General features: G+C 47.5%; 1 protein-coding gene and 1 long non-coding RNA gene across 3 annotated transcripts in view; one reads left to right on the top strand and one right to left on the bottom strand.

Moving 5' to 3' along the window:
• The window catches only part of ANTXR2 (ANTXR cell adhesion molecule 2), a 76,708-nt gene that overhangs the window by 20,133 nt on the left and 30,444 nt on the right, over positions 1 to 26,131 (top strand). For both annotated transcript variants that reach the window (XM_071431401.1, XM_071431402.1), the window contains exons 8-12: positions 3,694 to 3,754; positions 4,706 to 4,801; positions 7,460 to 7,529; positions 20,634 to 20,712; positions 22,930 to 23,025. In XM_071431401.1, coding sequence (XP_071287502.1) covers positions 3,694 to 3,754; positions 4,706 to 4,801; positions 7,460 to 7,529; positions 20,634 to 20,712; positions 22,930 to 23,025 — 402 coding nt within the window. The remainder of the gene's footprint in view (positions 1 to 3,693; positions 3,755 to 4,705; positions 4,802 to 7,459; positions 7,530 to 20,633; positions 20,713 to 22,929; positions 23,026 to 26,131) is intronic.
• Positions 19,798 to 26,131, bottom strand: part of LOC139592047 (uncharacterized) — a 79,632-nt gene continuing 73,298 nt past the window's right edge. Inside the window, exons 5-7 of the long non-coding RNA XR_011679882.1 lie at positions 23,809 to 23,837; positions 22,230 to 23,085; positions 19,798 to 21,470 (exon numbers count right to left, since the gene is read on the bottom strand). This is a non-coding gene — a long non-coding RNA (uncharacterized lncRNA). The remainder of the gene's footprint in view (positions 21,471 to 22,229; positions 23,086 to 23,808; positions 23,838 to 26,131) is intronic.

The following is a 26,131-nucleotide window of genomic DNA, read 5'->3' as shown; positions in this document are numbered from 1 at the left end:
GTGCCTCTCTTCTGGTAACTTGTCCTCTCAGAAGTGTTCTGAAATGATCAACTTGCTTTACTGAGAGATGCTATAGGAACTGCACAGGGTCCGCTCAAGAGCTGTAAGAAGGGATTTCACTGAAGGGGTGGGTGGGAGGCTGCCCTGCATGCATCCATCAGAGTCAGTGTGGAGCACAAGCTGCATTCGTGCCACTGGTTCTGGTGCTGGCTGCTCTAAGAACTGGCCCTAAAAAACACCAGGGTTTAAAACGCAAGATCCTTGGTTGCTGCTGCTGCAGTGTGGCAGCAATGTAACAAGTCCTCAACATGGAGAAGCTACAGAATAATTTCCTTAGCAGTCTGTTGTGTTGCTGTTGAACAAGTGGATGTTTGGGGCATGGATTCCATGTCTCATTTTTGTACAGTCCAAGAGACTGCCCGCCCAAGAACAGAACTGCAGTGCCTTCTCCTGTCCCAGCAGCCACACCTTTATTAACGAGTCACAGCTGTGGCCACTTTACCTGATGGACTCAGCTTCCAGCTGGCACCATTCCCACACTGCACAGGTCCCCTCAGGAGGCAATGGACACCCTCTAGTCCTAGCACAGCTCTCCACTGCTGAAGCTGCAGGACAGCAGGACAAAGGCTGACAGGTTTCTACTCTGTTTTGCACTTGGGGTTGTGGGGAATAATTGGTTCTCTCTGGTAAAGCCAGCCCTGGGAGGAGGGGGAGGGCAGGGAATGAGAGAAAAGCCTTTGTGAGCCTGGGAGCAGAGTCCTATATTTGGTGAGGACCTATGGAGACAAAGTGGATGACATCAATTCTCAGAATCTCTCCTTGCATGCTGTTAAAATAAGGCAATTTGTCTTACTTGAATTTATGTCAGCAGAGTGCTTAACTATCCTATCCAAGGATGGCCTTATAAAGTTATTATTTCAACTTTTCTTGTGGGCAGTAGGTTTCTAAATAATGAATGTGCAGTGTCTTGGATTATCCTGAACTGGAAAAGAGGGAGCATTGTATAGATTTTTGTGGAGTTTTTTTTGGTCTTGCTGACTTTGCAGCCCAGGTTTCCACATCAGGATAGTTTAAAGTTAGTTTTAAATTCTAAAGGACAGGGGTGTGAAGGCATGTTAAATAATGCACATGGATCATAAGGAAAATGGGTAAAATACCTTCACATGATTTCTCCCCAAGAGAAAAAAAACTTTCTATTGGAGTGCTGGAGTGCACTATGCTGGCTGGAAGGAATAGCTTGCGTGGAAAGGGAAAAAAGATTGAAACAGGTAGAAAAGAGTGAGTGGGAACAATGAAAGGTGTTAAGTTTCTGTACCTTCTCCTAAGACATGCAAATACGTTCATTTCCCCCACACATGAAAGCACATATGGCAATTGCTGTATTGAAAATATCCTCAGTTTCCCATGGTGGTGGCAGAATCCTTGTCAGCCAAACCCTACCCAGGGCTGGTGCTCAGGACAGCTGGTGGGCTTGGACCCTGCAGAGAATGTGATGGCTTCTGTTTAACTCTGGGGAAACTCAATTCTGAGCAGTGTTTCAGTGTTGCTTAGGGGGAGTGTTAAGGAGAACCCAGAGCTTCAGCAGAGGTTAAGCAAAGAACCGGATCTATGAACTTCTGATGGGCTCCACCTGAATCCACTTAGTCCTTGATGAGCTTTGATGTTTGCTTTTTAAGCTAACTCAGTCCTTGAGGGGAGAGGTTTTTGGGGACAAGGCACATTTCTCTACCATTATCTTTTTTTTCCCCCCAAGTGTGGACTATCAGGAGGCTTTTTGAAGGATAGCAAACAACCTGACAAACTTACAAAGCCAAATTTGAGTAGTCTCAGAGGTTTTTTCACGCCAGTAGAAGATTTGTCTGGGGGGAATGGTAGAATTAGGCCACCAACCTTGCAAAGAGATGGTCTCTAAACAGTACAGCTTGCTTAAGCTAAGCAAAGGACGGCAGTAATAAAAATTATGAAAAATTATTGTTGAAGCAGTTATTTCTAGAGCAGTATTAACATCTGGTATTTTCTGCTTTAGCCAAGAGCATGCATGAAAATGGATTCCATGCAGGAAGTCAGTGTATCCTGACCCCTGCATTGAAATTTGCTTTTGTTCATGATTTGTCATCATTTTATCTACAACGTATTTCAGCTCAATTGGAGTTATAATGTCTGCCCCTCCCAGTTTGTTCCTAAATCCAAAGGTAGTTAAATATATCCAGGTAGGTTTTTTCCTGATTTATATTGCATTTGGAAGCGCAGTGTTAGAAAATTCACCCTGGTATGTAATGAAACCAGAGAACTACTGCTTTGCAAGGGAAGTCAGGTCCTGTCCCACACTGTCTTCCCCTCTCCCCAGCCTCCAGGTCATACCAGTGACCTTTCCTCAAACACTGGGCAAATGGGGCCAGGACAGGGGTTGGAAAGTTCTCCCTCTAAAAACAAAATTACTGAATTCTGTGCCACCTGCTTGATCTGTGCTTCCCATAAAGCTGGCCTCTAGTCTCAGCTTCACTTGAGCTATTTATCTGACTTTTCAGTGAAAACAACTGAACATGCTTTTACAGCAAAGGAATAAAACGCTATACAAAATATTCCCCAGCCCCCAAACAGGCCACAGATAACTTCTCTCCACACTGCAATAGGAATCAAGAGGCTAAAGCCCTTTTTTGGAAGCAAGATCCTCAGCTAATGTGAACTGCTTGGCTTGCAGTGAACTCTGGGCTACATTCTTTCCTAAGATCTCTGTTGTTGCATCTCATCCAAATGCACGTCTCCATTTTTTAAAATACCACTTAATTTTTAACATGGGTTTTAAAGCACTAAAAGATGAATTTGTGCACAAGAGTTTGTGGGGAGAGAGGCAACATGGGAAGTGTTCAGCAAGGCATGATGCTCTCTTTCTTGGAGCTTGGTGTGCTTCTTGTCAGAACAGTGCCCACATGATTGTTTCTGCTGGGCCTGGGTATGTAGCAACAGGAACCACTGGGAAACATCATGGAGTGTAAGGAGTCCTACTGAAAGGAAGGCAGGAGTTAAGAGTAAGACAGAGGGATATGCTTAGGAAGTCAGGGCAGCTCAGCAGCAGGCACACACCTGGCAAGTGGAGCTAGAGAGGGGACAGTAACAGGAGTTTCTGCTGTGCACGTGATTGCAGGGAGCTGAACTGATGCCACAGAATGTTTAGGAATGCCTGCTAAAAATATCACGTACAGTAGGGAGAGCTGAAGTGACATCCCTGTCCAAGGGCAGGCAGTGCAGTCAGGAACACCGCTGTCACTCTGCCTCTCCACGCAGGGCAAGGTGCCAGCACCCGCAATAACGTGCACTTGGCTGGACCAGGCTTCATTGTTGGAACACTGCTTTTCACTGGATTAGTTTTTGGATCAGGCTCCTTGTGATTCATTTTTGGCTTAAACATTAGGATTGGGGTGCCTGGAAAATCAGGATAGGGATCTAGACATCCTTATATTTCAAAGGTTCTCTCTTTAACAAACTAATCCAAGCCTTAGGCACTCCTAGACTTCACTGTGCAGGTGTGCAAGAGCTGCTCATGCTCCAGGCAGTGTCCTGCAAAGTCAGACTTAGCAACCCAAACCTGTAGCTCTGTGTGTGTTCTATGGAAAAGCATTTGTTTTAAACTAAGATTGCTCATTGAAGTAGTGCTATGAAACCTATTTGTGACTATTTCCTCCTTTGCAATAGGTTTTGAAACAATCCTGCACTGAGATTTTATATTTGGAGCCATCCAGTGTCTGTGTAGGAGGTAAGATTTTATAATTTTAATATCCTGTTCCATTATTATAGGACTGTGATTTCCCCCTGTTTTATGCAAAGGAATAAAGCATTTCTAACTTAAGTCCTCAAGAAGTTAAAGAAACATGAGATTTCTCTGTTGCCTTCTTGTTCTCCTCAGAGGAGCTGTCCACCGGGGCCTGCTTCCATAGCTTGGGTAATGCAGGTGGAGGTTGGAGAGCATTTACCTGCCCCTCTCCCATGAGTCTGCTCTGCACTTGTGTCAAATCTGCCCCAAAATCTGTGGAGTCTAAGAACAAAGCACGTGACTGCATTTTTGGGCAGCAAGAGAAATATATTAATGAAATAGAAGAGCTGCACAGAATTTTAAGGCCTTGTCTTCTTTCTAAGCTTCATAACCCACGCATAGTTGGAGATCCATCAAAATAAAGTAGTTGCTAAACATTACTTGGATATTTTTGTGAAAATGTGGATGCTCTGGATGAAGTCAGCGGCCCTGTAAAAAAACTCTTCACTCCTCCTCTGCACAGCTCACAGAGAGCATGGCTGTTAGGCAACTTGCAGAGAAATAGTACTAAGGAGAAATGTTTTCTTCATCTGGTACCTCAAGTGAGCCTGATCTGGGTTTGGGGAGTCTTCTTTTTCTGAGTCCCCCATTTCTCATTCACTGAGAAACTGTGTCTTACTGTGCAGCTGAGCCCCAGATCACGCTGATAGCCTGAATCTGCTTCCCGTTTCAGAGGGCTGTCTCAATAGAGCTTTGGGAACAAATTGTGCCTCTGCCAATTTATAAGGAGAATTCAGTACAAGGGTTCAGGAAAAAGGGGATCTCACTAAGTTGGAAGCATTAACTATGTTGTGCTTTGTTTATTGCAGACTAAGTGAAGTTGCCGTGGTCTAAGTGTAGCTTTCTGCAGTGCACTGCAGTTTGGTGATTTTGTGTGTTTGCTTTCCCCTCCAGAGGAGTTTCAGGTTGTTCTCAGAGGAAATGGCTTAACCCTCGGTGGGAGAAGCGACAGTGTGACCTGTACCTATCAAGTGAACGGAACAACAATCCGTAAGTGCAGGCATTTGTCATCTCTTGCCTCTGTAGTCCTGCAGTTACCTCCACTCATGACAACCCAAAGAGAAAAATAGCCAAGAGGAGGAGAGCAGGAAAGCTCTGAGGATTAGTGAAGGGAGGAAAGCTGTTTCACACTCTGCTCAGTGGTTTCAATTTGCTACCAGGTGCCTTCAGCTGTGAGCGGTGTTGGCAACCCCCTCACTGTGGGCATTAGCATGGTGAGAAGTGTTTGGCTCCTGATGTTTGGGCAAGCAGATGTTTGCTGATGAACCAGCCCGTGGCTGCAGTGTACTGACTGAGGTCCCTTTCTGCAGTGAATCCTGGCCAAGACATCTCATTGCAATTCCCAGAGGCACTTACCTTGTTTTTTGCAAGGTCTCTGCCAGTCCTGGGTGGTGTGCCAGGTGTGCTGTGGGGTTCAGGGGCACGTCAGTCCTCCTCCTGCAACAGCACGGAGAAAGGCCAGGTCAGAGCAGTGGTCTATTTTGTCATGGTCCATGAGCTCTGTCTGCCCAGCATCAGGGCTGACTGCAGCCATGGCACAAAGCAATTCTGTTTCAGATTGTGACCACAACACCTTATACTGGCACTTTCCTCTAGCTTATATGTGAGTTTGCTTTTTGTATCCAGAAGCTCAAATGGATGGCTAGGATGAGTACATCAAACCCCTAGCTCTAAACAGAATTCCATAGAAGCCAGCTAGACTAGAAAAAAACCAAAAAAGAAGTTGAAGGAAAATCTACAACTGACTTTTTCCCTGCCTACTGTCTGATTTCTATATTAGCCTGTCTTAAATTCCTTCACAATCGAATTTGTTTTTCCAGTGCAGTTTCTTCCTTACCCTGGATATTGTATATACTGCAGTTGGTTGCCAGTTTCTCCTGCCTGTTAAATACCTACAATAATTTGGCAGAATAACAGGGTAACCCAGTAGTTCTGGATGCGGGCAGCCTGTGTAAGACAATTCGCTTGTATAAATTCCCCTTCAGTTTCCATTACAATTGTCACCTCTGTTTCCCATTGCCCACAAACACTTGCTACCATCTGATGTGAGAATTGCCAACTACAGCTCTGGGCTGCTTGTTTTTTCTTGGCTTCAGAAAGGGGTGTGCTGAAGCACATGAGGGTAGGGGAATGGCACAGTGATGTATTGATTACAAAAACACAATCTGCTCTATGGGGTCTTGCCAGGGCCTGCTACATCCCCCTGGTCCATGTCTTCAGCAATGGACAACAGTGAGCTGCTGGGGAGTAGTACAGGAAGAAAGCAGGGACATTTCAAGTGGGACATTCCAGGTGGTCCTTCCCACAGTACACGAGGTCATTCTCTACAGCTCTATGCTGGACTCTGAATGCCTGGTTCAGAGGAAGCCTGAAGGGGGCCAGTGGAGCCAGGATGAACAGGAAGACAGGGAGGGCACTTGGAGCAGTAGCAGGAGGAAGGAGATGGTCTCAAGAGAAGGACAACCATCCTCATGTCATTGCAGTCTCCTCTACATAAGACTGGCCCTCTGCAGAACCCTCAGTATGTGAGGGCACTTGGACAAGGATCTGCTGGTGTTGGAGCTGCCCTCACTGAGAGCCTGGGCTCTCTCTGGGACCAGCCTCTGAGCACACCCTTACTGTGTCAGCTCCCCTGCCTTTAAAGGATGCATTTGGCATCTTCCTCGTTCTGCATTTATAAAGAACCATTACCAAATGCTAGAAAGGAAACCTGCCAAATGGAGCTGTGGGATAGAAAAATAATCTATGAAACATACCATTAAGACAAAAACATATGGCAATGTGCTAATCCCTCTTCCCCACCTCACAACTAGCCCCAAATCTAGGCCAAGCAGTCAGTGCAGATTATAGCACATATGAAAAGCTCATTTATGCCAACAGCTCCTCCTTCAGCTGCCCCTGAACTGCTTGTCTGTCTGCCTGTTCCTGAAATGCAGGACAGAGTCATCTCCAAGTTGATCTGGCAGATCAGTTATCTGCTCTCAGCCCACAGTCAGGAAAAAGTCCTTGCACAGAAATCATCAGTCCTGCCGTAGGGAAGTTCAGGCTGATGGTTCTGCACACAGGAGCTGGATTTTCCCCAGTTTACCAAAAGCTCCATCCTCCCCTCCTCACATCTGCAGAACAGAAATGCTGTACTGGACACAAGGCTCTACAAATAAATGCTTCATGTGCTCTACAGATAGGTGCTTTGTAAGTGTAAGAGGTTTGCTAATCACACAGACTCAAAAGCAGAAGAAATACTGGAGAAAAACACTCAAGTCACAGCTAATAAAACAGTCCTGCAATGCAACACACAGGAATGGAGCCAACTAGAAACAAACCTTCATCTTCCAGCTACCAGGAAACTCAACACTCAACTACTCAACGCTCTCCACAAAGACGGTGTTGATTCTAGGAAGTGTTCTCTCTGGAAGAGCATGAGCTGACTCGAGTAGCTCCAAAAAGCACTGTAACGTGGGCTCACCTGGCATTTACTGCCAGCTCTGGGGCTCCCTGTTCCTTACCTTGGGCCTGCCTTGCTGCCAGTTTCAGCCAGGACAGACTAGTAAGGAGCATGGGAATGGAGGGAGCTCACAGCACATTCACGTGGCAGCTCCTCACCTAAGCTGCACGGCATAGTAAGCTCATGTGATTTTTGTTTTTCAGATGAAAGGCCTAAAACAGTAGAGTCTGATTTTTTGCTCTGCCCCGCACCGATCCTGTACAAAAGTGGCCAGTAAGTACTGAACCAAATGCCAGCACATGTTTTGCTGGAATTTGGCACCATTATAGCTGACATTAACTGGGAGAGATTTGGCTGAAGGCAATATTTGGTTGCTTTTACAGGGGGTGGTTTGTTGCTGCATTTTTCCTCCCATTCTTGTGTTATTTCCCTGGTGTATATGCCAGCTTTGGAGTGGACTTAGAGTAGTCATCTGTGACCAAACCCATTTGGACAGTGCCTTAAAAATGAATATTCAGCCAGTTTATGAAATACTGAAAAGATCTGGCTTGTCATAAGTTCTATGCAGATTAGCTGTTTTAACAGGGCATAATATGCTCTCGTCCAGATCATCTCCAGGCCCACTGTTAAAAAGATGACATTACCACTGACACTTACAAGCTATTATTAAAATTAGGTGTCAGGACATGTATCCCTGCTCCACACATCCTGATCCAGTGAGTTAACAGCTCCAGCACTGGGGCTAAGCTGCAGCTCTGGCCTTATTCTCAGTGTCACCGGCCAGGGCTGCACATTACTTCTGGCCCTTGGAGAATTAGTCCTTCCCTACTCCTCTCCAACTCAAAGATGCCTCAGGGCCTTATGATCACTTGGGCTTCATTGTGCACATTTCTGAAGACCCTAGGCTAATCTGAAATCAGAAAACTGCACATCAGATCTGGGTCCTGTGGGAGGGGCCAAGGCTTTGGGTGTTGGCTTCCTCCCTGCTTGTCAAGTAGTTATTCCCAGAGACTTACTAGGCATGAGGCTAGTGCTAATCCAATGGGAAGCATAGAAGGTCTGCATTGGCCTTGATCTGTGGCACTTCAGGAGCTGAAGATGTGTGTTGTATAGATGGCTGGTCTGTGGCTATGTTTCTGACTTGAGCAACAATCGGCCGCCTCAGTTGTGCTGTCAGATGGACAGCAAAGCTCCAGAAGCACATCTGGTTTGTGTGTTGGACAGCAGGCTGGGGGAGGGAAGCTGGAAAGCTGTGGAGCAAGAACGTTCAGTGCCTGACCCCAGTGGGGCGGCTGGGGCCAGAGGGTCTGCCTCCCGAGCTGTGTCATGGCTGGCAGGGAGAGCAGGCACAGAGCAGAGCTACATGCAGAGCAGAGGGAGGGTGAGGGATTCAATACTGATCTGTCTCCTGATGCTGCTTTTCACATGGCTGTGTGAGAAATGCATCTTGTGCCACGTGCAGCAGGGTGTCAGTTCCCTGTGCCTGCTGAGCGGCCTGTGCCTCCCACAGTGCCGGAGCTCCGCAGCCTCTGGCTCAGCTAAAGCCAGTCAGCACCACCACAGTTGTAAGTGAACTGATTTTGTCATCAGGACAATGCCAATCAGTCGGGTTTAAACCCCTCCTCCCCAGGCCAGGTATTTCAGGGCAGTTACTGTACAACAGAAGAGCAGTAGCAAACCACATACACTCCCAGTATGAAGCATGCATGACATACAATCCCAGTATGAAGCTCCCCAAAAGGTGATGCTGTAAAGGCTTTTCCACACACAGTTTGTCCCAGAGTACATAAACAGCCAGTCCTGCCAAAGGCATGTGAAGTGCATGACATGTCTGCATAGGTTAAAGCCATGGAAGTTAGTTGCACATGCTGCATTTTTCCTTACACTGTGGAGTGGTACTGAAGCAGACAACTGCCACCCTGGAACTGCAATGTGGATAATGCACCTCAGCACAATGCAGTTGGAGTTCTACAGGTTCACAGGAAAACCTTTTCCCAAGTTACCATGTGAAACACAGTTCCCTGACATAGTATTGAAAGAGTTGGAGCTCTGCCCCAGAGCTGAGCAGTTTACTGTGCAGAAGACTGACAGCTATGAAAGATATGTACGTACTTGAACTCTTGACTTCCCATTGGCACAGCCTAGACTAGTGCTGGATATCTCCCAGTAATTCCTCATGTAGTGGAGCTAATATTAGTCACTAATGTAGCAACAACCACTCTGTTCTTTTCTAGTGCTCTTTTGGGTGGATTTAAGAGAACACAAGCAGTCTGAGTTAGCCGCAGGTTTAAAAGCCACACAGCAAGCTTAGTTTCTGGGTGAACAGTCAAGACGCACTTAACAGGTTTCATTGTATTTTTCCCTAATTGGAAACACTTCTTGTTGCCTGATGAATTAGCAGTTTTCACATGCAGAGCAATACTAAGCTGTGTGAAATCAATAAAATGCCAAAGTATTCAGGATGTTGGGTTGGTGAGCCCCTACTCTCCTGGAATTGGGCCATGGTGTGTTTCTACTTCCTTCCCAGCTGTTGGCTGCATTGAGTCTGGAGCTTCCCAAGTGCCAGCTGTAGATTAAACCAAGCATTTTTTTCAGTCTGCTTTTCCACAGTACCCTGTAGCAGATGGATGTATCATCCTTAGGTTGGGTGACAACATGACTGTGCTGCCTGTGCCATTTAAAATCCCTTCTTGTCATGCTGCTTCTAAAGTGCAAAATTCCATAGTCTGCTTACAAACCCAGCCCACTTACAAGGCTCCTGATCAGCTAACGGCTGACAATTATTCACAATTTTCACACAAGCACCCCATGCCTTATAAAGCACGTTACGAATTTGAAATAAAGCAGACAGGGAAAGTACACATACACCTGACAGGAAGGTGAGGAGGCTAACCCAGGCTGAATGGCTTTGAGAGATCATCTCTGCACTGTGATGGCAGGTGCAACAACACAGTCAAGCTGGTTAGTAAACAGAACTCTGACTCTACTGCACTGCCCATTTAAAAGTCACATTTTGAAGGGCTCAGAATATTTTGAGAAAATCGGTTCCCCTTTTCAGCAGAGACTTGGATTTGTTATCCTGCCACAGCTTGAGAGAATCAAACCAAGCCAGAGGTGGCTGTGACCTCTCCCTTACTGTACATCTTTCTGTAGCCATTGTGCCTCCGAGGGCAGTCGGAGCCCTTGTCTCTTTCAAGAGACTGCTCGTGATCACTAGCCCTGAACACTAGTACAGGAAAAACTGTGATATTTACAAGTCTACATTCCCTGCTAGTTTCACTTCTGCTCTCTCGCTGCCCTAAGCTCTGTGAGTTTGCATTCAGAACAATCTGTCTGTAGGCTTGGCTTCACCTCTAGCTGGCTTCTGCTTGGGTGAGCCATTGTGAAACCCCTTGTGCCTTGCATGGAAATGCCAGTGGGAAAACCAACATTTCTTGCACTGCCTGAATACTTACAAATTTGCTTTTATTAGGTGAGTGGGTGACAATAACTGCAGTTCAAACTAGCACAACCAAACACTGCTTTACTGAAATACTTCTACTGAATAGTTACATGACTACTACTTATCTCAGTCTATTTGAACTCTCATTTCTCACTGGAATATCACAATAACATTTTGGTTCTGATGGTGCCTACTGCAAACATCCAATCTTGTGCAGACTCTCCTCTAAGCCAGGCAAGAAAGGATGGATGTAGGCCAGGCAGTGGATTATTCAAACTGAACCAACAGGCTGAGGAATTGTCATTGTTCTTAAAATAGTTCAGGGAACTACAGAAGGCTGTTTTTGCATGCAGCTGCAGTGCTGGCCAGCTTCCATCTTTGTGCATCCTGCACTTGAAGTCAGGTTTTGCTGGGACAGGAGAATGCAGCACCCTTCTCCTTGGGCTCAGAAGCTAAAGGAATAACAGAGCCAAAAAAGAAAAATCCCAGCCTAAACCTGAGTGTAAGTGAAACTTCTCACAGGTACCTCAGCTTGCATGCCAAGGTAGGACAGTCCACACTGCTGCTATTAATGACCTTATCTGCCCTCTATTCAAACCCTGCTGTCTTCAGCTTCCATTTATCACTTCCTACATCCTGTCCAACACAAACAGCTGGTGGCACTTAAAGAGCAAAGATTCAATAGGAGTTATTTGCTGGGTGGTAGGAAGGAAAATGACTACTGTATTGCCAAAATCTCGGTTACCTGCAGTTTGCAAGGAGCTGATGGAGTCTGGGGCAGCTCACTTGGCACAAAGCACACAGCAATGCAGGAGTTAATCTGCAAAATGAGGTTACCCCTCACATGCCTCACATTCAGCTCTAGGGGCTCTAGGATTTCTAGGTGCAACATGTTTCCATGACAGCGGAACGGGGCTACCTTGAATCTTGCTTCCCGTTTTCTAAGTGCCATTTTTATTAATACTAGCACCAGATTTAAGGGGAAGAGCATGGACATACGAAAGCAAACAGACACAGAGAAGATGAATGGATTGTGGGCTCCATCCTTCAGATGACCTCACTAGGTTTCTAGACAGCTGTCCCTTTGGAGAGCAGCTGGAAGGTGCTGTATGGAATGGTTGTCATGGTAGGCTCCTAACCAGCGATCCTGACTGTTCCCAGTACCCAAAGATAGATCCTCTTCTGCCCTGACTCCATGCACTGCTGCCTGTGACCTGGGAGTCAGGAACTGACCAACTGCTTTTGTGTCTTGCATCTTGAGGAACCAGAGCCCGTTCCCTTGGGACAGTGGTGGTCCAAAATCCATTGTGCAGGCAGGATGCCAAGCAAACGCTTGCACCCCCAGGCACATACCCAGTACACGCAGCAGCAGGGAAGCTAATATTTGCAAATTTGACTTAACTATACCAAGGAATAATTTTTTCCACTGTTACTTCCCTTTTCTTCCCCATCAGCTGCAGCCTCTTAAGTCTCACTGCTTCCTCCCCTGTGCCACTGTGCTGGTAGCATGGATAGGTGCTCAGCTAAGGCATTACCTGCACACTCCATTCATTAAGACCCTGTGGACCTCTTTCACACATTTATTTCTTGCTGCAGCTCCTTTATGGAATTGGTAGTTTTCCCCTCCTGTTTCCTGTGCTTGATAAAGGCACTCAGGAAGTAAAAGCAGTGTTGAAGAAGCGATGCTTTGTAAGGTGACTGATGGTGACTATGTTTGCCTAATTAACTTGTGGCTAATAATTCTAAGCCATTAAGTAGCTAGTTAGTACATGCTCCGAATAAACACATCTGGTGCTGCCCTGAGTGGAGGCTGTGGCTGTGTGTGGGTGACAGATGTGCTGTTTCCCCAGCGCTCCCTTTTCCATGCCGAGCAGCACAGCAGTGCCGCAGCCGGAGCCAGGCAGCCTCATGGAAGCTGCGCGCTCCCCGAGTGGCTCCAGGGACTCGTGCCTCCTCTCCTCAGCTGCCCAGCCACTGCAGCCTGCTCTGGTGCCTCAGAGCTGGCATGCAGCACCAAGGAACACCCTCCCAATAGCTTAGAGACTCCTGCCTGCTGGGCTGAAAGGCAGGAGGAAAAGGGGATAAAGTGTCAGGCCACCCAAGGAGCACAGAGTACAGCGTTTAGAATTCCCTAGCCCTGCAGATTGATCTCTTGCTGAACAGCGGGCAATGGGAATGATCATGCCTTACTGTGTCACTGCCTGGAACTGCTGGGCTGGACTTGGAACAACCTTCCAGGGCGGGAAGAGTCCTCCCGTGGAGGACAAAAGCCTACTCCTTTCTATGGGCAGTTACTGCCTAGGTTGGCAGAGCTCATACCTCTCATCAGTCTTTGAAACGAGAACAGCTAGGATCAGTTCCATGCAGAAGAGACCCTTTCTTCCACTGAGGCTGTTGCCTGGTTTTTCAGGTCTTGGCTTTTTGTGGTGGGGCTGTTTAAAGTTGGGTGTTTTCCAGACAGAGGAAGGAGTTATGACAATGAAGTAAACAAGCAGCAGAATATTTTGCAAGAGGCTAATTTGCCAGGAATTACATCTTAAAAATGAGACTTAAGTTCTAAGTTACCAAGGGGTAAGTTAAGGTTTATTCCTAGTTCTGAGGGCACAGGAACCCTGATTACATTGTAACTGCCCCATAATGTCCCACACAAGCTGTCATTAGAGCTAGAGCTGCAGGCCCAGCCCATGACCTCTGTTTTGTCAGGCACCAACAATAGCACAGCTGCCCCTGCCTGGCTGGGATCTCAGACCTGCCATTTGGCACGAGGAACAGAGCAAATTGGATAAATACACATAAACACATTGGGAAGGGAGAGAAAACAGAACAGAATGAACCAGAGCAGCAACCCACAACTTGTTTGATAGGGATGATTTAAGTAGGCATATGGTATAGTTAAATGTGCTTTCAAAAACATTGGCCTGATTCTTCAAGCAAACACAAAATAAATATCTGAATAGCATGCGAGCCGATCCGGCGCCATTAATGCTCTCAGAGGATGCACTCCGGTGCTGGGGCTGACACACTGACATTCCCACACCAAGTGCCAGTGCCTCATGTTAGCATGGCACAGTTGTACCTCCCTCTAACAGTGCAAGCCTCAAAAGCAAGCAGGCCATGAGCTCGTAATTACACCTGACCTAGCAGCCAGCGTCACACCTTACTGGCCCAGTGTTGGCAGCACAGCCCAGCCGGATTCATCCAGCAGTCCCACTGCTCTCACACACGTGTAACTCTGGAACTTGCTGGGTGCTCACCCAACACCCCTCTGCAACACCAGGTTACTTGGTACCTCAGGCACACCTGCAGGTTACACCTCACCTTTATCTCACCCTGTTCTACCACATGGACAAACAACAGCAGTAACCTGAGACAGTCTTACCACAAAGTCCAAACTCACATTTAAAAGATGCCCCTGACAACCCCCCAGGTGTTCCACCCACAAATATTGAAGTACACAAATCCCCGTGATTTCCGCTGCACACAGGTACACACATATCATCACCTGTTTAGTCAGAAAAGGCCAGAACTTAGTCAGGGTCATGGAATTGTGAAAAACATCTCTTTGCCTGTCTGAACGAGTGCTGAGAAAGGTGTGTGGAACTTAAGTGAGTTTTCTGATAACATGGAAGTGAGTGGCTGAAAACCAGAGTGAAGAGAGCAGTTGCTTACTATGGCTACCTTTACTACTGTTATTTTTGTTTTGTCACTTTTTCTTCTGCTGAGAAAGGTAAAAATTTAAAAAAGCTGTTGTCAGCAAAGGCAGAGTTGTTTGCAAGCTGCAGCTCAGTCTCACATGTCTTTCAGGGTCACTCAAGAAAGGATTAATATGCTGTGGCTGTGTTGAGGATTTCTGTTGTCTAACTAACAAGTGACACTGAGCTCTTTCTGTAGTGCTGTTCACTCAGTACCCTTAGCACAGCCTTTGTGGGAATGCAGACAGGGGTGTCATTTGGCCACAGAGCTGAATTACTCACTGACGTAAGGGCCAGTGCTTGTGCTGAGTGCTGAGCCACTCGAGAGCTTGGCAGCTGGTGTCAGCATGCAGGCATGGGTTAAAGGACCAATTTTCCAAGCCTCATCCTCAGTCTGAAACCTACATGGTGACTACATACCACTTGGAAAAAAACATTGTTCACAGACAAGGGGACCAATTAAAAGGAGAATTCAATAAGATTGGCAAGTTAAGAGGCAGCTTGTTGACTAAAATATTTCCCATTCCACATAACACTGGTCGCTAGTGTGAGAAGGCAAAAGCACAAAGAGCCCAGTTACCTCTCAGGAGCCAGCTGTCCTTTGAGACGCGCTGAACAGAGGAGAGCAGGCGGCCTGCTGATGCTGCAGGACTTCCCAACCCCCAGAATGAATTCTAGGCTCTCTCAGCTGCTCAGTCCTCTTCCAGCCTTGCCAGCAGCTCTCTGATGTGGGAGTTGCAGCCATTCCCATCACCAGCCAAAAAGGAAGCCCCTGTGCTTCTCCCTTTTGACTTCCTGCTGCTCAGCAATTGGTAGGATTCCAGCTCCAGGTGAGGCTATTTTCATCTGTTCACTGTTGTTCTCAGCGTTGCAGAGCCCCTGTGCTCAGGTGAAGGCAATAGCCCTAAATTGCTGCTGTGCCCATGGCCGGTCCAGACCTGGGCAGGATATTGGCATTACCCCTCATTGCAAACAGCTGGGCTTCCCCTGCAGCCCTGGGCAGGCAGCCAGGGGGGTCAGAACTGCTCCCACCTGCACCGATTCTTCCTGTTGCAAACTCACTGAGGTGAAGTGTTTAATGTAGGCATTGTCTTTTATTTCCCTACACAATATTTTGTTCCCACAAAAATAAGAGACAGTATGGTTCCCAGTGTCTGGTGCTCCCATGGGACATAGTTCTCATGTGTCTGGTGCTCCCATGGGATAACCTCCCCCCTCCAGAATAGCCAGGGAAATCAACTCAGGCTGGGGGAAGCCAGAAATAGGGCTGGAGTAGGCTTAATGTCTGTCATAAATATTAACTTCTGCAAATATTTTAGAAATACATTTAGTCTGACACAATTAGGGTATAATGGGACCTATTCACAGATGGAAACATCCTCAATGAATTGTACAGGCTAACAGGCCCCTCAGCCATATGGATGTAGTGTTAAGATCAGTAGTAATTTCTGGCGCAGTCCTTCATGTCCCTCCTAGGGCATGCAGTGTTCCCAGAGCATTAGCGAGGACCACGTGAGCAGAACTAAGTGCTGCACATCCAGCAGTGGCCATAGGATCCCGAGCTGAATTAATGGTCTACTTTAACAGAATAATGACGTTTCATACCCTGCTACTGCAGGTTCCCATGATTCCACAAGATCAGATTGAGGTCCTCACTGCTTTCCAGTTCTCTCATATTCCCTAGGAGTTCCCAGCAGTGAAAGTTTGTGTCTTGTTCCATGGAAAGTCAAGCCTAGACATGTGGACATGTGGCTGGAAAAGCTAGAGGGTTCTGAGCTAACAAGAGGGAGTCCTAAAGAACCATCATCTGAATTTATATCAGTGCTAAGCCAAACCAAGAAGGGTAGGGGGATGAGTTTGTACTCATTCTTTACCAGAATCCCCAAACACCATAATGGATTCCAGGATGAGTGGGTCTCGCTGTTCTCAGGAGAATAGTCAGTGCTCCTTTTTATGCCTGTGCATCTGATGGGAGGAAAACACCTCTGCCCACTTCTGTCGCAGACATCTTTTTCACTAAAAATCTTTTGTTTAGGATTTTCCCTTCTGAGAAGCTGAGGCCTCAGAAAAAGTGTGTAAACAATAGTTATCTGCTGCTGTGGAATGCAACAGGTAGATTTTTGATTGGGCCATCTTGAATGTTTATAATTAATGGCCAATCAAGACAGAGCTATCTCGGACAGAGTCCGAGAGAGCTGCTTTTTGTTATCATTCTTTTCCTTTTTATTCTTAGCTAGCTTCTGAGAGGAAACTTTTCTTTCTATTTCTTTTTAGTATAGTTATAATGTAATATATATATATATCACAAAATAATAAATCAAGCTTTCTGAACATGGAGTCAACATTCTTGTCTCTTGCCTCATCCAAGAACCCCTGTGAACACTGTCACACACTTCTCCTAACTGCTGGCCATGTCCTGCCCCCAGCATAGTTCCCACTGCTCCCTGGGCACAGCTGGCCTGTAGCATAGTGGCACTGCACCAAACAGGACAGGCAGGGCTGGAACCCTGCTCCAGGAGGGCTGTCCCTGTCCTTGTGCAGCTGGAGCTGCTGTCTGCAAAGAGTGCCACACCCAGAAGCCCAGGCTGGAAATCCCTTCCTCTGTGTGTTGCCTCCTCCTGGGGCTGGGATGAGTACCTGGATGCAGAGTCATCATTGTGGTCCAGGAGTGTTTGTTAGCAGAGCCCAGGGAATGACTGGGTCAGGGAGAATGGAGGGGTAAATGTTAATTGCACACCAGCAAGCAGTCCCCAAAGATATCAGAGTGAGGTTGGTCAAATGGAGCCTGTATTATAAAGCTATCCATTATTCCATGAAGGCAGAGTTGGAAGGGAAAGTGCCCTTTAAATACACAGACCTATTTTTTGCCTTCCTCCTATGTACAGCATTCTTGCTATTTTAGTGCAGGCATTTGATTCTGAAGTACCTTTGTCACCGTAATTTTAGTAACTTTTTGAGCAGTTGCCAGTTTAATTTTCAGTGCGTGAAAATTGGAGGTAAATTATTTATTACTTACAGCAAATGTCTTTCACAATTGTATTTAATTTTTTCATCTTTTTTAATGGGTCATAAAATGGCAGTCTTTTAGTAGCTTCCCATAAAGTAAGGAGCAAATGAATACTTTGCAAATAGGTTACCGTGGATGGAAATGTCAGCTGTATTTCACAGGGAATGGGAGGCTTTAGACCAAAGTTGCAGGGACATATGGCACTGGGCCACATCCCTCTGCTGTCACAATAAACCAGCAGTGGGCATGAGGGAAGGAATTGCAACTGTTTGGTCTCCTCAAGTTACATTTTTGGGTAAATTGTGTATTAGGATGGGCAGTGGGCCAGGACTGAAACAGCTTCAAGTTGCAAGAGTCTTGTGGTTACCTTTGGTCAGAAATCAGAACATTTTTAAAAAGCTCTTTTCAGACTTAAGTTTTCCAGGATTGGTTCCCATCCAGAAAGTGATATTGCACAGACAAAGGATAGGAAAATCCCTTCCACGTGGAGGAAGGGCTGTGAACTGTAAATGGAAGGCAGTTTTTCCTAGTGCAGTGAGGCGGGTTGGAAGTACAGACTGCCGGGAAGGTGCACACGTTAGGGCTGGGGTAGAGGCAGAGCAGTAGGGCTTGTGCTGCACACCACTGTCACTACTCCTGCTCCTTTGCCAGCTCTCTGCTTCCACTTCGCTCAGGTGCGGTGTCAGGAGGGAGCAGAGGATGGGAATGAGCACCCTGCCTCAAAGCTCTGGAAAGCCACTGTCTGTGGGCACTGCTGGGCTTGTGAGGAGGCGTGAGCAGGGCTCCGTGCCTTTCCCTGGAGCCTGGCCTGCGGGATGGCCCCAGGGGGCTGCAGCAACAACACCGCCCGACTCTAGAGGGGGTTCATTTGAGGGGCCCTGAGGACATATCTCACTCTGTGGCAGCTTTCCAGAGCTCAGCCCTCAGCTGGGATCTGTGCTGGGACAAAACTAGTACAGCCTCACCCTTCTCTGGTGAACCAGGGCTGTGTCCCTAGCTGCAGGGACAGGAATGTTCTCTTGACTGGGCTGTTCTGAGCTCCACAGAGGGACTCAGCCCTCACACAGCAGTGACAGTCACCAGTGGGAAAAGCAGGGGCCCGAGAAATTGGATGGCTGCTGCTTGTCATTTTCATCTCAGAATATTTTCAGTTTCGGCAGAATGCCGAGCTGAAAGCCTCACACACATGTGGCTGGTTGCTGGTAAACACTGGGATGTGTTTGTGTATGTGTCTGTCTCCGAGCCATGTGTGAAGGAGCAGCAGAAACAGGACACCTCTTTCTGGGACTCCCAGTTTAGGGGGCAGTGTTTGTATGAATCACAAGTACCCACAGCCCAGCAAACAGGTGGCTGCTCAAGAAATGAAAGGGCGTACTGAGTATCCCCAACAGCCATGACAGTCTCAGGGAAGGAGTGCTTTAGTGTGTTGACAGGTTCATCCTTTTGAAGATGAGGTAATTATCTGTGTGAGTTCACTCTGTGGCTTCCAGAACAGAGCGGCTATGATCAGCTCCAGTGACATCTCCAGTGGCTCATCCCTGCAGCAGTGTATCAGGGTGGAGCTGCGTCCGTGCTGGAGCTGATTGCTCAGCGAGCCTGCTCCCTGGGATCTGTCAGCGGGCTGACAGCAGGAGTGGGGCTGCAGAGCTGCGGGTGTGGGCTGGGAAATGCAATCCCGGCTGGTACCTAGTACAGGCAGGAACTGGTACTGTGCTGCACACAGCAAGGGGTACAATATACTCCAGCCCACTGGGAAATCTTTGCTGTTTTACAGAATGTTTCATACAACCCAGTGAGCTCAAGAACATGCCAAGGTCCCCAGGATGCCAGGGAATGATCCTTTGCTTTAGTGTGGCTTACGTGTTTTATCCAGGTGTGTTTCGTGTCCCTGTTTTGCTCCATCTGCTAGTAAAGACCATCTACCAAAACAGCCTCATTCCTCACTAGTGGCATTCTTCAGAGAGGAATGCCACTCAGAGAGGAATGCCACTCAGAGAGGAATGAGGCTGTTTTGGCAGATGGTCTTTGCTAGCAAATGGAGCAAAACAGGGACACGAAACACATCTGGATAAAACACATAAGCCACACTAAACTCAGGCAGGACTCAGAGAGCTGCCAGGGCACATAGGGCTCGTGGGGCAGCTGCAGGAGTGTCTGAGCAGCTCAGCCTGGGGGTCCTCGTCTCCCCCAGGGGAAGCAGGAAACCCTCCTGCCCTGCAGTTCCAGGAGTGTTTGGCCAAGCCAGAGCAGAATCCTCATGCTGCAATTTCCCCCAGCATTCCTCATGACAATGCCAAAACAAGTAATTGGAATTAAAAATAATAAAAAGCACCACATCTTTAAAAAAGTCATCATTGACCAGAATTTCACTGTGGTTTGATTTATTGCTCTGCAAGGGAATCAAATAGGTTTGGTTTTTTTATTGGTTCTGATTCACTTATTCCAGTGAATTCCAATTAGAAGGAGATTAGAGTTATTCTTTCTGTTGGATCAATTATTCAGAACAGAGATCATGTAAAAATGAGTTTCGTGGAAGCAACTCACTTCATTTTTGCTAAAACTGAAGAAGAAATGAGCCAAATTAGCTAAAATAGCTTTGAACTCCATATTGACTACAGTGTTTGTGCCAGAATAAAAACTCATGACATGTAAGAACGGTGTAAATGATTAATCATTTTAGTTCATGGATATCTACATTTTTATTTAATTACATCTATGCCTAACATAAACTGTCTGAATCCTGGGAATCCAAGCCAGAGAAGCTGAGGAGTCTTATTCTGTTTAACATTCACCATGTGTTGTTTTCTTGTAGGGTTAATTTGTAAAATGTAAACCACATACTATTTGTATGCAGTGTTCGGGGCTATTTATAGCAAGTCCTGACCATTTATAATTATCCGACATCTTTAACCATAATGTCTGTGTGTGACTAAGGAGATGGTTATGGAACAGACAAAACAATGCTACTTTTACAGCTGAACTTCAATTTATTTTATGGGAAACTTCTGGGAATACTTTCTGCTCTGTGGAATGGGGAAGGGGTATTCTGTACTTGGACAGCTCTTTGTCAAGGAGACCAAACTTATTCCCAAATAGGAATAAGCAGAGGCTTCCATTTCCCCTCTGAGGACACTCCCTGTGGAGCAGAGGCTGTTGGTACAAGGGCCTCCACAGCAGGTATGAGCCTTTCTTGGCTCTTCCATGGCTGCTCATGTTTCTTCTTTGTCTCTTGGCAGAACCCTGGAGGTTTTGGTGAGTTTGAATGAAGGCCAGTCTTTCATGTCCAGCTCATTAACCATCACTGCTTCTGAGTGTGTAAGTGAATGACTTCTGTCACTCCTTGTAAAATCCCCACATCCTGTTTCTCTTTGGACTTTGCCATTGCAAGGCCTCAGAGCACAGAACCTCTGCTTCCACTTTGCTGTGCAAAGCTGTGTCTTTCCAAGTACTGGGAGGCTTTCCTGCCCTCAGAGACCTGTCCTGAGGGCCAGGCGTGACAGTCAGCTGGGTCCCATTCCAGCATGACCCTTCCCTCAGTAGGGCTGGAGGGAGCAGAGGGGCACAAGTTTGGCCCTTGAGTCTGTGTGTGGAGAGAGGTTACGGCCTGCAGAGGTGCTAATGCTTTGTAACGCTGGGGCCCGAGTGAGGAGTGTAGGCTCTCAGCTCTTGTTCATCCGGGGAGACAGCTGTCCAAGCCGAGGCCAGTGTCCCACTTACACCTGGGAGTCAGGCAGTGTGAACATCCTGCTCAGTCTGATCAGAGGTTATAGAAGAGATAAAAACTGCTTCTGGAAGAGACCACACACCTGTGCAGCCAGTGACTATTCTAACTTAACACATATATTTTCTACTCCCACATTTTTGCTGTCCTCTAATTCCTTTTGTATTACACAGGACAGCTGGAATTTGTGGAGGGAGATATGAGCCCACGGTGTTGTGCACGTGGGCCTTTAAATGTGTCTTAACCTCACAAGAGACTGGAGAGCAGCTTTTCCATTGGGCACAGAGAGAATCTCTTTTGCCCATCATCACACATGGCTCCCAACAGGATTTCTTTGCTCATAGATCAGTAACTGAAAAGAGAAAAAAAAGACATTTTTATTCTATTCATTTAAAACCTCACTATTTGTGCAGCTGTTGAGATCAGAGATGCAGTGCAGCCCTGCAGTTTGAGGAGGGAAGCCTGACTGAGCTGGGAGCCGAAGGAACACCCAGAGCCCAAATCACAGTTCTGTGTTCCAGGGCCTTTGTCAGTCGGCAGCATGCCAGCCGTACGCCCAGGCAGGGTGGCTGAGGGCTGTGCAGCACAGGAGCTGCTGCAGCCCAGCTGCAGCCTGCTGCACCTCAGCCCTTGCAGAGAAGGCAGCAGCACATGGTGCCCCCGTAGGAGCTGCCAGGAGTGCACAGAGAGGAACAGAAAAGCCCTGACACAAAGCAGCTCAGAGTGAGGTGCTGGGCATGGCCTTCCCACCGAGCTGCATGGCAGCTCTGCTGCTCTGTGCTCACAGCCTGTCCTGGCAGGAAGCAGAGAGCTACAGATGTGCACAGCAGCAGGAAGAGCTTCTCAGCAGCCTTTTTTGTCTCTTTCTGGTTTCTGCTCTTGGCCTGTACTGCAGCAAAGGCGGCTCCACACAAGAACTGCTGTTTCCATAGTAGCAGATGGGCAACTCAAGAAATGGGTCACTGCTAGAACTGCTCACTAATTCTGGGAGCTGAGCAGCTGACGGCTGACTGGGAGATGAGTTATAAGTTACAGCCTCCCAACAAACACACGTTACTGCAGTGAAAACAAACAAAATCACACAGCATTAGGCACCCAGGCACCACTGTACCTGTGTGCCTCACTGGACCTGGGATACGGCTCTGTTCCACCCCCATGTGCAGTGGAGCACCTCTGGGTCAGGACTGCTCACGCAGTATTCCAGTCTCAGTGGTCCTCTGGGTCTCTCCTTTCCTTTTTTTCCCAGCTGAAGTCTGAATAACTTATTTTCCTAGAGATGCTGTTGTGTTTCTGTCATTGTTTTAAAAGCCTAAAGTGTAGGAATGAAGACACCCCCAGGAAGTGGGTTGGAGGTGTGGGAGGTGGGCTGCTCAGTTCTGTAGTTCAGGTGTTGCTGGAAGCAGGAACGCTCCCTCCTTCAGTTGCAGGTTCCCACAGGATGGCTGCAGGGAGTCAGTGTGCTACAGTCTGTGCAGGAGTGGGGGCAATCTGCATCAAAGCCTTACAGGTGTACTATTTGTAGAGATGCCCTAAAACCTCCCTGTGTGCTCCCCAGTCCATGTGTGAGACCTGGGTCCTCATGGAGAAGGGCACCTCTGTGTTATCCACAGGCTTAGGATGAGACTTCCCCTGTCGGTGGCTGATGGCTCATTCCCTAGCAGGCAAGGGACTCTGTTTCCTCAGGCTGGGCCTCATTGTGATCTCAGGGCTGTCAGCTGTACGAGTTTTACATCAGAAAGAAGGCCCTGGGCTGAGCAGAACGGTCGCTGGCTTGTGAGGCAGCACTGACGCTGTCCCTGCTGTCTCCGCAGTCCAGTGGCGTGGGAGCGCTCATTGCCGTCCTCGTGCTCCTGCTGCTGGTGGCGCTCGGCCTGCTCTGGTGGTTCTGGCCCCTCTGCTGCAAAGTGGTGAGTACAGACCCTGGGAACAGCCCCTGCACCCTGAGCCACGGGTGGGAAACACAGATCCTGCAGGAAACGGGTGAAGTGATGGGGAGGCAGCTCTGGGGGGGGCTGTGACAGGCAGGAAAGGGAGGGAGAGCAGCTCCAGCACTGGGGCTCCTCTGGGCACGGCCCCGCCTGTCTGAGTTACACACACAGGAGCCAGCTCCAGCATGGTGCTCTTACTGGGAATGGGGTGGCCTTAATGGTGTGCAGATGTTACCCTCAAATCAAGGACCCCTTTAAAACTGCTCTCAGGAAAATTGGTATTTGTAGTCCATTATGGGCTCTCAGGTTGAAATCTCTATTTTTTTTCATAATCCCTGCACACATCCATCTCTTTATCTGAATGCGCTCTCTATCCCCACCCCAGCAGCAGCAGTGTTGGTCACTTGCCTCCTGCCATTCCTTTCTGGGGGAGCAGGAAAGTTTATTATTCATCCAGCTCAAGGACAGCATGGGCGACTTGGAAAATGGAGATTGCTTCCCTGGTCTGGGTTCCTGTTCCTATCTGGGGCTTGTGGAATGTGGGGCAGAGAGGAAGTGGCCTTCTCGCCTGACTGTGCTGCAGCCCTTGTGACCTGGGGGGTCCATCGGGCCCCTGGCTGTCCAAGGGCAGGAAATCCCAGCCTCCATCTGCACCCTCACAGTCTGGGCTTCCTAAGGTGAGAACAAAAAGCCTCCCTTGTTCTCATTCTCCACAGCACAGGCCCAGCAGAAATCCAGGGAGCTTCCTCTTAATCACCTTACCTCCACTGTGTTTCATATGATGAGCCTCCCTGTAGAAAAAGAACATTGTAAATCAGTAAAAAGCAAGCCCTTGGTTTTCTTATTATAAAAAAACCTAACCTTGATTCATAAATCAGCTTCATAAGTTAAAATTCCTACATGAAGCAGTCCAGTGAATAGTTCTATATTACCAATTTTCAGCCTTATAAAACCATAGTTCTTCAAATGTTTGTGCCCTCTGTGTTTCCTCCTACCTCCTTTGGATACTATTTTGTTACTTCAAAAGAAAAGGTAACCTTAGGCCTCTTTGCTACAGCCTTGCTGAGTTCCAAGCTCACACGCTGTTGCACTGAACCTACTGCGGAGCACTCATCCTTCCTTCTGGTTTTGCTGTCCCTCAGTTCTTGCCTTTCTCTCCTGCCCATGAGGCTTGGACATCCATCACCTGGAAGGGCCACTTCTGGCTCAGTAGCATCCCTGAGGAGAGAGGCAGCATTAGGGCCAGGCAGGACCTGCTCTTCCCTTCCTCTGGCTCTGCTTCCCTGGTTTCCTGGAACAAGGAGCAGGAGCACAGGAGTCAGATCCTGATGGAAAAGAGAGGTCCAGGGTGTTGTGGGCAGAACAAGTGTCTGTAGCCAGGCAGGTGGGTTTCCCCCTGCCCACGGGCCCAGCTCCATCCTGCCTGGGGCTCGGTCCCACAGCCTTCCCTGGTGTAAGTCCCATGGACACTCAGAGGGTGGGGAGGGGGACTCCTCTTCCTTTTCCTTCCTTGTCCCCCACTTCCAAGGGTTTCACTGTGACAGTTCTGTCACTTGTCCCTCGTTGTGGAACATGTGATTGCAACAAGCTGGCTGTAGGCTCTGTGCTGACATCTCCTAATGCCCACATCATGGAGCAGCAGAGAAGTGTTAATGAGTGGATCAGAGGCACTGCTGCCTCAAGCACCAACTTCTTTTTGTTAACGATTTTTTTTCAAGAAATCAGCTCATCTCCAAACTCAAACCTTCATTCTTTGCGACTCACTGAATGAGATGGAGCTTTGCCCAGAGAGGCTGATGATAAAACCAAATAAACTGAGGAAGCAGCCCGTCTCTCCATGAGGATAATAAGACAGCAGCATTATTCAGAGGCTTCCTCATTGAAACAGTCTGAATCCAGCTTGGGGAAAGTTAATTTACAATACTCAGGTCTTCCTCTCTGCAGTTCTGTGTGCTGCTCCATGCAGAGCTGCACGTGTGCCTTGGATTTTTCTTTTTCATAAACAGCTTTCTACTGATTTCACTTGGAATATCACACGATTGAAAATAATCCTTGTGTGTGCACGTGTGATTCAAGTGTGTGAGTGTGAGAGCCTGTGGAAGCATAAGGATGCAGGCATTGACATTCCAGTGCTGTCAGCAGGGTGAGGAGCTGCTACTCAAAGCAGATTATTTTCTCACACCACTGTCACTTTTAAAACAAGTTTCATTTTCTGAAGCCATTAGAAGTAACAGCTAATTAATGGATTGCTTGGCTTTAAACTGAATTTCCCCTCCAACTTCAGCAAGTTCAGGAGCTGGAACAGGATTAGATCCTCCACTGAGGAGATGAGCAAAAGCTGCCATTGACTATTGCCTTAGGAAGCCACAGTAAGCTCAAACAAGTCAGGTTTCCCTTGATTGTCCAGGGTGGGAGTTGTGATTCCTACATCCTCAATGGCCTTAGGGCCCACAGGAATTCCATCCCTCCTCGCAGAGAGGTTTGATGGGCAAAGCTGTCTGTGCTCAGACAGATGTGAGGCTTCAGAGTGGGATAGCTATAGATGGGGAAGGGCAGTGCCATTTCATATGGGTGCATACAGACCCACCTAGGAGCACCTTCTCCTGTACAGCTGGCAGGCTTGACAGAGACAGAGACTGCTTTGGGATGATGGCTAGGGACAGGTGAAATGGAAATAAGGATAGAAATTAAATAAAGTGTCCCTTCATTGAGAGAAAGCACTGCTCTACTGTTTCCAGTCTCCTAATTGCTTTCAGCGAGAATTAAATATCTCCAGGCTTTGGCAAATCCTACTCAGCATCCAAGTATCTCTCAGCATCTGTCCCACGATCCTTCTGTGTTGCTGTTTCATGTAAAGTTAGGGTAATGATTCCAGTGTGGCTCTCAGGAGTGTTTCACTAATTAAATAATTACTTTCTGTCAAGTATGCTGGAAACTCCTGATGACTAGGAAGAAAAAGTGTTCAGAGCTGTTTAAAGAAAAGTAACGTCTGGCATGGTTTTGCAACATCCTAACAGCAAAGGGATGTCTCAAAGTTGAAATCCACAGGTTACTTTCCAATCCACCCAAAGCACTCTGAGTTTGA

This window comes from Agelaius tricolor, unplaced genomic scaffold (assembly GCF_023055355.1).
Source record: "Agelaius tricolor isolate 1412-34295 unplaced genomic scaffold, bAgeTri1.0.p SCAF_8, whole genome shotgun sequence".
Classification (NCBI taxonomy): domain Eukaryota; kingdom Metazoa; phylum Chordata; class Aves; order Passeriformes; family Icteridae; genus Agelaius; species Agelaius tricolor.
The sequence above is the reverse complement of the archived record's forward strand: the minus strand, read 5'-3'. Positions and strand labels throughout refer to the sequence as shown.